Raw genomic sequence first — 15,220 nt, forward strand, 5'->3', positions numbered from 1 at the left:
TATTGTCAAGCAGCATTGTTGGGACCTTCTTGCATACTATGACAATATATATGGAAGAAAGTGAGTTTTCATCTCTTGCTCACATCAAAGTTTGTTTCACAAAATCAGGCCTAAAAGAAAACAGTCACACCTGTGACTTTCCCAGATGACAATGAGATGAGGGATATCTAAAGTTACAAACCCAATACAACTTGCTATACGGTGAACCAATAGTATAACCACACACATGCCTTTTACTGGTCAAATACATGTATGATACTCAGGCCAATGGCTTGATATCAATTGGCTGAATCAACATGAGGCCAAACAGCAATACATTGAGTTAAAGATAAATGCTGAAGTTCTCCATAAGCCACATAGTTAACAGACAAAACATTTATGGAATCTAGCAAATACCCATATATATTCTTCAGAACAAGGTGCAAGTACATGGAGGTAAGTACCTGGCACATACAGAAAGGAATTTAGATGAGGTTGGTTAGATGAGTGCTACACCTCAAATGTACACAAAAATAATGTGAAAACATTAACACCTGGGTGAACCCATTGGTTATTGCTGTCAGCCAGCTGTTAATGTTCTAAACATTGCTGTTGTGCACATTCAAGGTTTAGCCCAGCCATTAGATTGACAATTTGATGACATTTATCTCATCTGTACAGTTGGCTTTCAGATCAGCAATCTCTGTGCCATGCACCTAATAACTTGATAACTTGTCAACAGTATACATACATCTGTCAACCAGTATGCCTTCAACAAAATTTAGAAGGTACATGTAACTGACCAGTACCGCGGGGAGGGAGGGGGGGGGGGATCAGTGGTTAGCATCATGCTTGCCAGCGTGGTGCAATGACCCAAGGGCCTCTCACCAATGTAAGTTCAAGTGCAGCTCATGCTGGCTTACTTTTTTGTTATATGTAGAAAGGTCTGGCAACAACCTGTGGATGGTCGTGGGTTTCCCCTGGTTTGGTTTCCTTACACCATAATACTGGCCACCGTCGTATAAATAATCTTGAGTTCGGAAAAAAAAACACCAATCAAATAAATAAATAAATTAGTAACCGACCCGTACAGTTAACTGTAAACATGCCTTGCCCCAGAGATGATGACTAGAAACCACACAGCTTTTGTAGATCTGTATAGACATATTTTATGAAGGTCAGTAACAAAGTGAAACTATAACTGCCTGCAGTGACAGAGGAGGGGGATGGCGATAGTTTTATGCATGATCACTAGTTTTAAAGTGCTATGGTCTTGAATACAAAATAAAACACCCAAAGAAATAATTAAATATACAATTTCAAATAAACAGGAAATTAGAACTATGAAAAATGATTTATGTCCTGTAGATATGCCTGTGTTTACATGAACAAGTGTACAAATCCTTATCTCAAAATAACACGGTCTCTTTAGCTTGATATATCTTTCAGGCACACAATGATATGTTTACACTGCCTATAGAATCCACTGGGCATTGCAGTGTTTCAAAGTATCTAACACTGAAAGTTTCAAAGTATCTAACACTGAAAGACCAAGAAGTAGCATGAAGGCAAAAATCATAGGAAGAACTCAAACCCATAATCTTTTTTTTGAGTCCAGAGCCTTGGATCATGTCTTACAATTCTATCAAACTTATGTATTTTCTGAATTTAGATTTGAAATTAAAGACAACTCTTAAGTATCACAATGAAAATTACTTAGGTAAGTTGCACGTTGAGAACAGTAAAGTGCTTTGAAGTTTTTAAAGTCTGCTAAGTGCATGATACAAACCCAATCAGTATTATTCCACATTAGTATCCTCTGATTTCCGTAAATTAAAATGGCAGGCACAAAAACAAGAAACGGAGAGAATCCTAGCGGATATTAACTCGCTTTTAATCCTAAACAGTTTGTGTAGCCTGACAATGAACGCTGTCGCACTGAGACATACAAGGCCTTCAGGAATCATCGACATATGAAAATGTGTAAGCCAGATAGTCCAGTTTATCATGCAATCAACTACCAAGGAGTGAAGAGTGGAGAGTGAATTGTGGTACAAATGTCAACCACTGGGCAAGAACAGTGTAAAAGTTATGTTAACGAAAATGGACGACAAAGCAAACCTTCCAGGCATGAAGACAAACCATAGGGCCAGAAAGTCAACCTGTACATGCCCAATGCATGCTGGGGTAGCTCGTGCAACCATCATGCAGCTTATAGGACATAAAAATGTTGAAAGCATTAACAATTATGCAAATGCAGGAAGAAATGACTAAAATTCTAACCTGTCAAAAACCATTAAAGCATACTAACTGTAATCCAAGCACATCTGGTTGTCATTTATCTTCCTCTCAACTCTTACCAAATGAAACCTCAAAATGTCACAAGGCGTACCATCGCCGTGTATCAGTTCTCAGAGAAATATGTCCAGATGTGTCAAAAATAATAACACAATGTCTCAAATCACTGCAGGAATTTTTCAAGGGGCCACATTTCAAAAATACACCTTTAACCTTAATTTTGTTTATCCTGATATCTTGGATAAGCAGGTCTGAATCTATGTTAGGATTGACAACTAAGTTCAAGGCCTCATGCAATTGTATGGACTAGTTTTAAATTTGAGTACAATGTAAGTCGCTTTTTTTTTAAAACTACTGTGCAGATGAGTCTATTACTTAAAAATGTAAATTTGTGAAAGGGAAGCAGCAGAAAATTTATATATGCCTCTCTTTAGAATGAATTGCATGAAACCTTTAAACTTGTTGTCGTACGATAATGATGTACTAACCTAGCTGTACTGTATCTACTTCCAAGTACATGTATGACCGCTGTACATATACTGTACATCTTTATTTGGGAAAAGTCCAATAATAACCTGTCAGACTGTGAATAATTTACGATGAGGTTTCAACATTTGTCTGAAAAAATTAGATTTAGAGATGTTGGGTGTTGGAAATTAACTATATTTATAAAGATTTACATGGCATTTATTCCATAGTTGAACTATTACTGTTATTTTGAAAATTGCATTTTATTAGCTATTTTGGTTTGGCTTTTTTTTTCATTCTTTTTTTTACTGTTATAACTTTGGGCACCTGAATTTTAATACAGTGCAGTTTCCAGAAATGACAGTTTTCTTCCATGCAGTCAAACCAAAATTCCACCTCTTGAACTGTCCTCTCTAATACTGGTAATTTCTTTCTCAACTCTACTACTCCACTTATGTGCCATGGTTAGAGGTTAAATTTACACTAAAACAGTTAGAAGTGTAATTGTGTGTGGTGTAGACCGAGATAAAGGAATGCTATCAGGGGATACATGTATTGGGTTGTTTCACAGTTAACAGTCTCCTAGTCGTTCTCATGAATACTAAGCAAAAAACACAAGGCCCAGTTTCATGAAGTAAACATGGACTAAGTGAGAAAATCTATCTTGAAGTTCAGCATTTTTCCCTCATTTTATCCTTCAACTTTATCTAAACTTCTTTGGGAGATAATAATGCTCTCTTACATCATTCACTTAAGTTATACAACCATATTTACATTTCATGTATGTGGCTCGCAAATTATGGTTTCAACAGTGTTTGCATAATTTAAGTTTGCTTCATACACTGGGTCCAGTAACTTGGCATCATAAAAAAAAAAAAAAAAAATGAAACAATGATTTTTTTTTTGCAAGCAATGATCACTGCATACCACATAAACTGTAGTACAAACGTAAAACTGTGTTTTGCACTTATTTATTCACTGTAGCATCCTACTTCAAACAGAAAGTTATCCTGAGTCAAAATTTGCAGTGATTCCACAAAGCAATGAAACACAGAAACAGTCTAACACCTAGCCCATTGTTGTTGTTTTTGCTGCTCAGCTAAGGCAATTTATGGCATTCTAATATTAGAATGAGTCAAATTGATCCACCTTGCACAAGGGCACCACCAATACTATACATACACAGTGGGCATATCGTTTCCTTTATTCCCAACTTTGGTAAAATCCATGCAAGGGGACTCCAACTTCCAACATGATGCCGTTGCCGAACAACTTGGCAGTGCTACAAAGGCACATCATGGGCACGTAAAGACATGTTAGGGTCATAACAACCATACCACTTCCTAACCAAGCACTAGAGCCCGTGAATACATCTGGGTATTAAGCCCCGAGAAAATGTTTTCTTGCAAGGTATATGATAAATATATCATCAGCAGGCTGTGGTGATCTGGATCCAAGTCAATACGGCAAAGTGACCGCAGAGGACTCAAGCAGATACGCCGATCCAAATAACCACAGTGTGCGGATAACATATATCTGACGGTTTCATGATCCTAGTTCAATAAATACACCTCAAAAAATTAATACTCAGAGAAAATGTGGTCATTAAGTACTTGTCACAATATATATGACACGTTAAATATCCACTATAAAGTCTTACCATGTCATATTGAGTTTTATTAAGTTCTGCTTTATTTATCTGATTGGTGTTTAACTCCGCACTGAAGAATATTTCACTTATACAATGTCTGCCCCCTACATTATCGTGGGATGTAAAGTTTTGATCTTTTGATTTCAGCTTACACTGTCAACCTGCTAATTTTTTCACTTTCGAGTCAAACTTAAAAGCAGCTCAACACTGATCGGTATTTATCAGATATTAATTTTGCTCTGATATTGTATGCATACCATGTCAATATCCTTGAACTGTATGGCTTATAGATTATCATATCTCCGCTAATCTCTTACCTAAGGATTCACTCAGCGAAGCTGCTCACATACGCTGACACACAGCAGGAACACTATCATCAAAGTTTAAATATTATTTCTTATATTTTACTTAATGGCCATTAATCACTTTGACACATGTTCCAAGTTATTTCCATAATCTGACACTTTTTTTGCACACATCAATAGAGAACTGTGATGCTATCAAGAAAATGATATTACTTGGGCGTGGAGAGCAATTAAATATTTAAATGAAGTTGACAACTTAGGTAACAAAATTTCCAGCAAAAACTTTTGGTAAAAAACACAACAAATAGCTTAGTAATAAATCTTAGGTGTCTTTAAATATAACATTAAATTAACTGGGCAGACAGACAGTACTACAATAAAATATTCACAAAGTCCTAAACTGTTACAGACATGTCAAAGAAAATGAATTATCATACTTTTGTTCAAGGTCAAAGTCTCAATGTTACAAAAAAACTGGTATTAAAGGTGTTATTTTTTTATAACAAAGAAGTATTCTGTCAATTTATGAGGTTAAAGAGACTACTTCATAAATTTATTTGTTACTCTGTTAATTTTAAATGTACATCTTATACAACTTTCCGCAGCGTGATGACCCAGGAGTCTCTCACCAATGCGGCCGCTGTGAGTTCAAGTCCAGCTCATGCTGGCTTCCTCTCCGGCCGTAAGTGGGAAGGTCTGCCAGCATCCTGCAGATTGTCGTGGGTTTCCCCCGGGATCTGCCCGGTTTCCACCCACCATAATGCTGGCCACCGTCGTATAAGTGAAATATTCTTGAGTATGGTGTAAAACACCAATCAAATAAATAAATAAATTATACAACTTTCTCACAATATGCAGACACCAGCTTTCATCCACAACAGATGGGAGAATGATTTGAAAATCTTTTCTTGTCTAAAAATATAGCCCATAAACTGCCCTGATAGAATGTGGGCATTCTACCACCTGAGATGTCCAATGCGGATGTAAGAACTGCCCCGGGGTCTGTTAAACCACAGACAACTTTTACTGAGTGATGTTCGTGTCAACAATAGTCAGTCTTTGTTTGATGCAAATCCACATACATGTATCTTAATCACATAAGAGCTTTAACCTTGAAAACAACAGATATGGTAGAAAATTAAAGTGTAAAAATAAATCCCATGGTATTTACACAGGAGTGTCTAACTGTCAAAATCTGTGAATGAAATTCTTTCTGGAACTTGAGACAAGCTGACTTTTTTCTCCTGCTGATGCGTCAACAAACAACATGTTTAGCCCATCCTTACGTGTAACTATCAGTGTCATGTTTTTTTTCATGTGTGAAAACCTGTAACTACTCAATGTAACTCTACAGTTTTCACAATATGCCAATGAAAAGCATTTCTTTCTTTCTCAACAAATAAAATTTAACTTTATAGAAATCCCTGGAATTGACTAGTCCAGTTATAAATGAAGTTTCTTTCCTTCTTAGCAAATGGTAAAAAGTATAACAATATGCCCAAAACATATGAGATGGATCAACAGATACATGTCTGCCATGATGCTTAGATTGGTACCACATACATGTTCACTGTTTCATGGGTCAGTTGTGGTATGTTTGGTTCCATATACATGTTCATTGTTTCATGGGCCATTTGGGGTGTGTTTGGTTTCATACACATGTTCATTGTTTTATGGGCCAGTTGTGGTATGTTTGCTTCCATATACATGTTATATGTTTCATGGGCCATGTGTGGTATGTTTGGTTTCATACACACTTTCATCGTTTTATGGGCCATGTGTGGTATGTTTGGTTTCACATATATGTTCATTGTAACATGGGTCATTTGTGGTATGTTTGGTTTCATATACATGTTCATTGTTCCATGGGCCATTTGTGGTATGTTACATGTTCATTGTTCCATGGGCCATTTGTGGTATGTTACATGTTCATTGTTTCATGGGCCATTTACAGTACGCATGGACTGCACTTCTGGTATATCCAGTTTGAATGGAGAAATGTAGCAATCAGAGGAGGACACCATGTACACGAAAATCCATTATTGAGCCAAGCACCGATTGTAATTAAACTCAAGTAAGCACAAGTTTAGATGATAGGGATCACGTATGCCTCACGTTTCAGGGAAATAGGTACAACACATTAGGAAGAGTTTCATGGAGAAAATCTGAATACATGAAAATGCAACAGCTTTGAACAACATGGCTCAGTAAATCAAGGTAGATGATGCTGGACATCGCTAGCTTGATTAATGAAGATGTGCCACCTAACCCTTATACCCGCTTGACCTTTGGAGCCGGTGCAATGCTTGTAGGCTTGATTAGTCTTAGCAACAGTTAGTCATCACTGCTGTCCTAGTGCACAATGATTTAATCAGCCTTCAGCAATAACACTGTTTCAGGTGATGGTTGCTGTGCATAGTTTAGATAAAGAGAATGCGTGTGTACAAAATATTATTAGAAACAAAGGTTGAGACAGAGTTTTTGTGTTTCTGACATCTCTTCCTGCCTCTTCACGGTGACCCCACTGACCTCGGAGTTGTTCAAGATTTCTGTACAAAAATTGCTACTGTCATACTTAATCTGAGTCACATGCCTTGAATAAAGACTTCATTTCATGTGTATTTCAAGGATAAGACCTCTAAAAATCAAAGTCGGCATAACTAAACAGAACACTTACAACTATTCATAAATATACTTTGATTTATTTTTTTAGACTTGTGTGAAAAGAATTAAAGGCATTCAAACATTGGTGGTCTAAGTGGATCACACTGTCAGACATCACAGGAAGTCTTTCCAATTGTAATCATGACAGTGAATGTTGAAATAACTTTTTCACCTGTGAGTAAAAGATTACTGAAATAATGTTCCCAAAAATTCCTTCCTTCTGGTAAACATCAGGAAAAAAAACCATGAGATGTGGCATAAGGGTTCCTAAATACTGTCAATATGACATATAAAGCCAACGATAGTATATGTCTTTCACCACTTTAAAAAAATCAGAAAAAATGAAAGCACTTTCACACATTGTTTTCAACTGTCTGCATGATGAACCTTGCTTCATATTTAAGCTTTCTTTTACTTCGAGATACCAAAATCAAACCTTCACTTCTCACATTATACCTTTCCCCAATTGTTCAAAGAGTGAAAAAGTGGTGTGCTTATCTGAGAAGTGTACACTTTGAGAAATCAGTCACGAATTAGAACCACTGTCGCATCAAATTGGGAAACAAATCATTGGGAATGGGGACAAAAACATGTATCTGCCCCTGAAGCATCTATGGCCAGATTATGCCTGGCCAAACACTAATGCAAATACGTATGTACACGCCTATATTTTGTGCAATTACGCTTACATACATACCCTGTAAATCTTACGTTAACATCTAATCCTGTTTGAAGCTTGTGAAAAACCGCCATTGCATCCTGCATATTCTGCTCATAGTTAAGTCTTGAATCCTCTGTGATGTTCTGTGCAAAAAGACAATAATTGAAACATGTTATTATTCAAGGGAATACAAAATCAAGATATCTCAGTGATGAACTCGGCACAAGACACCAATTAAATAAAAAAAAACAGTGTTGAATTCTTGTACCGAGTTTTAGCTTGTACATGCGGTGCAATTAACATGACTTTGTAAGCTTTTCATGGCAACACACATGGTGTTTAAAAATTCTCTTGACTCGTTCATGATGAAGATAACAGTCTAACGTGGTTATGATTAGTATATAGCATTAATTAATAAATCAAACAATTATCTTGACAATATTCATGGCTAGATTGCTTTTTATTTTCTCTCCCAAATTGCAAATCCACTAAGATTTAAAATTTTATGATCTGATTTTGACTTAAGACAAGCCATTAAAATTATTATTATTCTGCTGTTTTTGTGCATTCAGTTCTTTCAAAAAACGAAAGAAGTTTAAGTCAAACAGTAGTGTGTAGTATGTACAACCATGTACGGTTATCTTATCAAATGAATTTGTCCATACTGATGACTTGAAATCAGTCTACATCAAAACAAACAGGAGCTGCCTGCCCATCACTGTCATGTAGTAGATTCTATTCATTTACTTCATTGCTATTATATACACACTTAAAAATATTTCACCTATAAAATGGTAGTTAGCCTTCTGGATGGGGGAAACTAGGTGGAAAATAGGGGAAACCCAAGACCATCTGCGGGTTGCTGACAGACCTTCCCTGCAACACTCCAGAGGGGGCCAACATGAGCTGGACTTGAACTCACAGAACCCACATTGGTGAGAGGCTACTGGGTCATAGTTCTGTGCTAGAACACAAACCACTCAGCCACCGACGCCCCCTCTTCAAGCACATAATATTACATGTATATGGTTACAGACAGTGTAAGTGGGGACTGCCTACAACCAAAACAATTAGCTCCAAATGCTACCATAGAGCGGGAAAAGAAATTATTTATTTATCTCATTGGTGATTTACGCCATATGCAAGAATATTTCACTTATACTACATTTCAGTAATTTATCCATGAATTTTAACTTACAAGCTGTGAGAAGTGAACACTTATTATTTCTCTTAATGCCTTTTAACCACATTAGATAAAATGAATAATATGTCTATTGGAGGTAAAATTGCATATTAAATCTGTGCTGTTCTTGGTCTTGGCAAAGCATGACAAAACAGTTGCCATGACAACACACCAAATGCTTACACAAAAGCACAACAGTACAAGGACAATCTGTGAGCAGATTAAAAGAGCTGGCAGTCTTTTATAATCTGGTGTACACTACTACAAAAGAAACTAGTCATACTTGAAATCCTGTACAGGGAGTCCTTTGTATGACCTTTAATGCAAATACCTTGAGATAATATGTGTACCAGAAAACACAGGATGTGGCCTCACTTCACAGTTACTAGGACAACAGCTTTTCCGCTATTCTGGTCTTAGCTGGCGGCAGTGAGGTACAATGTAGGTATGACGGATGAGGTACAATATGCCATGAAGCTTAATCGTGATAGGTACATGGAGTGTCAATCAGCGAGCTTATCACATATTTCGATACACATGTACTGTATAGTTGAAGTATATGTGAGTGTTTTCTAAATACACAGGATACCACAGATTTTTGGCAGTTGGATAAGCCCTAATCCAACAGAATTTTCTCTATTTTCCCTGATTAGCCCAAACTGTTACCTTTCAGAAAACACCACCTTCATCTCTGTCAAATTCACACTTTTAAAATGATAATAAATTTTCCAAAAAGTCATATTGCGACCCTCAATACCATTCCTTATGAGCTCCCAAAGTTCATGAGCTCTATTTACATGAATGTAAAATCCACAGATGGGCCTCCCGAAATATAATACAAACATTAGCCTGTTGTCACCATTTCTAGGCCGCACTACAGCTCAAAAGTTCTGGTCTGGACATGAATACCAGTGAGAAAACTTCAACAAACTTCGTGTCTATGAACAATATTCTCCAACATTACCTTTTTAATTACCTGCTATTATTGAAAATAATTATGATAGTAGTACATGTATTATGATCCATAACTGGAAATGCCTAAGCGCTTGAGGTGACATGTTCCTTCACCTGGTGGTATGAAGGGTTACATTGGAGTCCATTGTAGGTTTATGTTGAAATCCAACTCCTAATCACTTGGCTGCAATAACATGTAATACAGACAAACTTACATGCACATATATTCCAGTAGTTTGTGGATTGTCGGGCCAGCCATAACTTTCCACAACTGGTCCAATACCATTTCAAAGGTGTCACACACAAACCATTAGCAGGCTAGAAGTACCTACTGGTATGCCTCAAAGGACTTTTAGTCTGCCTTGTATTTCAGTGCTTTCCTAATTCCCTCCACCCTAAGTCACGGATATTATCATACCAACTACTACAAAACAAAAGCCTTTAAAGAAAACAATTACAATAATGGCATGTAGACATTTAATTTTACCTTGGGGACATTCTCAAATATACATTCTCCCAAGTAGCTCATGAGTTGGTCTGACGTAACCATTTCCATTAATGCTGGGAATTGGACCTTCTTCTGTAAGAGCAGCACATTCATGATGGCTATCAGCGGACACGGTCCATTCTCATTCTGTGTTATTACTGGAACTTTATTGTTTTTGAACATCACCCATTTAACACTGTAAACACTAGGAGCGGAACTGGAGTCATCGGGACTCAGCGCCCCTGATGACTGCCCTCGCTCTTCTAATGTGAACTGTGAACACGGCGGTGCTGCTGCAGCAGTTGCACCACATTCTGCACTTGCTGCACATGCTGTTTCACCACCAGTTGCCCCCACACCACTCTCCACTGGAGGTAGATCCACTACAAGCTGATCTCCTTTCTGGAGATTTGAGGCAGGAACATCCTGATTGGTTGATTCCTTACGGTCAGAAGTCACCTTATCAGCAGGAGAGCTTCTGGTTCCTTCAGTTTGACAAGACGCTGGGTCATCTGTTAACACGCCTTTGGCAGGTGTGTCGTTTGTCTGAAAATATGATAACATAGGGGTCATTTAAAATACAACATCCAACTTAACTTTACAATTTGTGATGTCAAACGGACAACATTTGTACAAAACTTTTGGGAACATTTATTAAAACCGACTTGTTTACATCACAAAGTTGATTTGGTCGTGTGAAAACATCCATCACAAAAATGAATTCCACCTCACATTAGCTGGCAAAACATCACTGATATTAAGTTTGAGCAGTGTACTTAATTCAAGTCTTGGTGAAATATGACAGGTAATTACAAACTGACACCAAAAGTTGAAAGACATTAACAAACACATGAATCTGTCAATGGAAAAATAAAGCAACTATTTAAATAATGACTTCAAACCATCATGATCTTTTATTCTGTGTTCAAATGTATTAAGTACTATTTCTAAAGACAAGACAATAATAATATGACAGAAGTCATTAGCCTGAAAAACTGAATCTGGGAGCTGCAAAGATTTAATCAAATCTCTGTAGACAAAATGTTTTTTTTAATGTGTGTATGCATAGTGTAAGCTAAAGGACAGGTGACTTCTACTAATGTGACCTTGGTTTCTAATGAAACAAGAACTGAGTTGTACTTCACATGTCCTCAAGCCATGGCATTAATCAGTGTAAACCAGGAGAGCGTCTCTGAATCCAGTGACAAGGGGTCTGATGAAAAACACATTACTCATTGGAGTATATGATATACTGTACAGTATTTCATCTAACTTAAGCATTTTTCATGTGTTGTATTTTTGTCTACTCTGATTGCTTATCCAACATATATGTGTCCCCTTTATGAAGTTTGATTAACTTCTTATCAGCAAAAAATTTAAAGTTGGCACCAACTTGAGGTCTTTATAAGCATCAAGCGAATTTCTACATATTAAACTTAAGGTGAAGTACAATATACAGGTATTAAAAAAGTCACATCTTTCTCACGTTCTGTGGGGATTATGTTGTGTACGCAAGTTGAACACACATATTGTGATGATCCAAACACAGAGAATTTAACTTTTAAAGATTACAGTGTACATAACTGTACATTTACATATATTTGCCTTATTAATTCATTAATTAACCATTTAAAAAAAATTTTTTTTTTTTTTTTGGCTTAAAGAATGAAGAGTTCCTTTGTGCTTTCGTAATGAATATAAAAATGTAAGACAAACCAAGTTCAACAGTGATTTTCAACACTTTCAAATTTGGCAAAAATTACTTCCGATAGTCAACAGTTTTCTACAATATAAATCTTTACAATTGTCCAATATAAGGCTGTACAGAAAATTTATAACTGCTCATCTCTCTTTGCTTTAAATTGTAATGACCTCATTGGTAGGGCCCATCATTCATGCTTGAACAGATGTAGTGGCTTTTATGTTGTCTCCAATGTTCAGATGGATAAATCAGGGCCACTTAATGATACCACAATGTTACATAATACAAAGGGACTAAGCTATGGTGCTTGAATAAACCATGGAAATGCAGCCACAACACCATGTTTGACTGAAAAGTTGAGACATTTCTGTGCATTTACATTACGAGGATGCAAAACAATTTGAACAGGACAGTCACAACACCAAGTTCAATGTAGTTAGAAAAAAATGTCAACATGACGGTCAGAATTTTCAATGCACATGTAATGCAATACATGTGTGGAAAAAAGACCTAAATGTTATTATGGAGCAACCAGACTCAAAAATCTACATTACTGTAAGGGCAAATTATGCTCACCAAACTTGGCTTCAATCTGATCTGTCTTAACATTGTTTAGGAATGTGGAGTCAAGCAATAAGGCCCATATCATGGTTAAACAGAAAGGATATTCCATGTATATGTGCACGCGTATACAAACTATGGTTCTTTAATCTTACTGTTTAAACAGTTTTTTTTTTTTGGAACGCAAATTAAACTCCACAAGAGTTCATGGTTTAATGTACTTCTGGGATTAAACTTAGAATATGGTGGTGCTGAGGTGACACTGTCAGGTGAACATCAAGTAGGTAAGGTCAGGCTACCTTCTCACCTGTAGAGTTAAAATAACCCTGTCAATCATGTATACAACAACAAGTCTAACCCAGGCATTGCCAAACAGGTGCGAGGTGCACTGATATATATAGTGATAAAAACAAATCACATTGTGTACAGCCTTTAAGCTTAGGTCACACACGCTAAAAAAAAAAAACCACAGACACTCAGCTACGTGTATCACAAGCCAGTTCTAAAAGATAATGAGTCATGTCAAACCAATCTGGGGAATTTTTCTGACATTTTTGGGAGAATCGTGAACAAGAGGACAGAATTTGAGCCCTAGTTACAAAGTGAATTTATATAGTATATTGTTAACAAGAAAGAAGAAACTAAGCCATTTTTCAGACATTTTTAAGCCATTAACAAATGTTGATAAAATACATTTTATTTATTCATTCACTAGATAGGGATTTACTTTTTAGGCTGAACAAACTACATGTAGGTAGAACTCAAGAAAACTGCCCTCCTTGGCCAGATATATTTAATGGAGAGAACCACCCTGGACCAGCCAAAGCAGAGACCACTTTCACAAAACTTTGTAAGTCATAATTCTTGACAATTGTTTTGTAAAAGATGTTGTCTAGGTTGTATCACTGTTAGGAGGAGTCATTTACAAGAAAAGATACAAAAATTTGATTTTGAAGTTCTGTGAAAGCAATCCAAGGATTCTGATACTCTGTCTAATTTGCAGGGTCAAGGGTTAATTCATTTGCTGGAGCCATAATGAATAATGAACATGTAAGAAGAGCAATTAATAGGTTTGCCTTATCGGCATAAAATGAATGCATAGACATTTTGGTATAACACAAACACCTGTTCTCAACGCACTCTTCAATACTGGTCACAGTGGCAGTTGAAAAGGTTAAAGAATAAGAGTACTTGTATTTGTACAAACAGACACTAAACTGGTGAGGTAATATCAATAACACTGGTTGCCAAGGTAGTTATGTGTATGAAATGTTACAAAATGTTTGTGACACTAGGCTAAGGCTGAATTAAGTCTATTGATATCAAGGAGATAATCCATAAATGTGATATTTTTTCAACTGTGGTCGGACTTGAAGCATTCAAACATAGCAGGAGATACTTGATCCTGGAGTCAATTCACACTTCAGTGTTCACGCCTTGTTACAGCTCAGGAACTATCCACTCAGTCAACAGTTATAAATCAAAATGCTCTCTTAATCATTTCAGCACATAAGTAAATACTCCATTAACAGAGCCCATATGTACAGGTAGCATGTCCTGATTCCTACCTGTACTTATAGTGTACAAGCAAACAATCAGGCCCGTAAGTTTGTTACATGTAGAATAAATAAATCTTTTTATCTGATGACAAAATTAGATAAATGCGTAATAAATAAGGCTGCAACAATCAATAAACAGGGTGTCCTCCCCCTTCCCACCCTCCCCATCGTCCCTGCCAGCCAGCCCAGACAAGCATGACAATGCTCAGTGCTGATGGCAACTATCAGAGTTCATTTGCCTGATGACAACCAACCCTAGGGTCATGCGAGTATAACATAATACAGCATAATGTACTGACTGAGACTGACACAGGCCGGTCATGTAAGAACAGGTGTGCATGTATCTGCAGAGAGGATGACCTCAACCCATGTATACATCACAGCAGTCATTAACAACAAACTTGTCACCACAATCTGTGTGGATGCAGGTGCCAAAATGAAATCCTACACCCAGTTTATACATGCTAGATTTGGCTGCCATGTGGCCTGAACCACTTGAAAGTTTTTAAAAACATGAACTTGTTCCATAAAACTGATGTACAACAGCTTTTTTTTTTTTTTTTTTTTTTTTTTACACTTGTACATATTAATTATTGATTAAAATCTGTTAGCTTACATGAATTGTCAAGGTCAATGGTCTGCAAGATGACACCTCCCAGATGGTACACATGCTATATATGGTAATGCTTCCACTTATGTTTATAAACTTTGATATAAAGTTAAACTTAGATTTTCTCCAGTTTAGTGC

The 15,220-nt window shown here is 36.7% G+C and overlaps 1 protein-coding gene across 1 annotated transcript in view; it reads right to left on the bottom strand.

Moving 5' to 3' along the window:
* LOC135467913 (ubiquitin carboxyl-terminal hydrolase MINDY-2-like) overlaps positions 1–15,220 on the bottom strand; it is a 53,543-nt gene that overhangs the window by 29,613 nt on the left and 8,710 nt on the right. The window contains exons 3-4 of the mRNA XM_064745838.1: positions 10,651–11,196; positions 8,063–8,169 (exon numbers count right to left, since the gene is read on the bottom strand). Of these exons, the coding sequence (XP_064601908.1) occupies positions 8,063–8,169; positions 10,651–11,196 (653 nt within the window). The remainder of the gene's footprint in view (positions 1–8,062; positions 8,170–10,650; positions 11,197–15,220) is intronic.

This window comes from Liolophura sinensis, chromosome 6 (assembly GCF_032854445.1).
Source record: "Liolophura sinensis isolate JHLJ2023 chromosome 6, CUHK_Ljap_v2, whole genome shotgun sequence".
Lineage (NCBI taxonomy): Eukaryota > Metazoa > Mollusca > Polyplacophora > Chitonida > Chitonidae > Liolophura > Liolophura sinensis.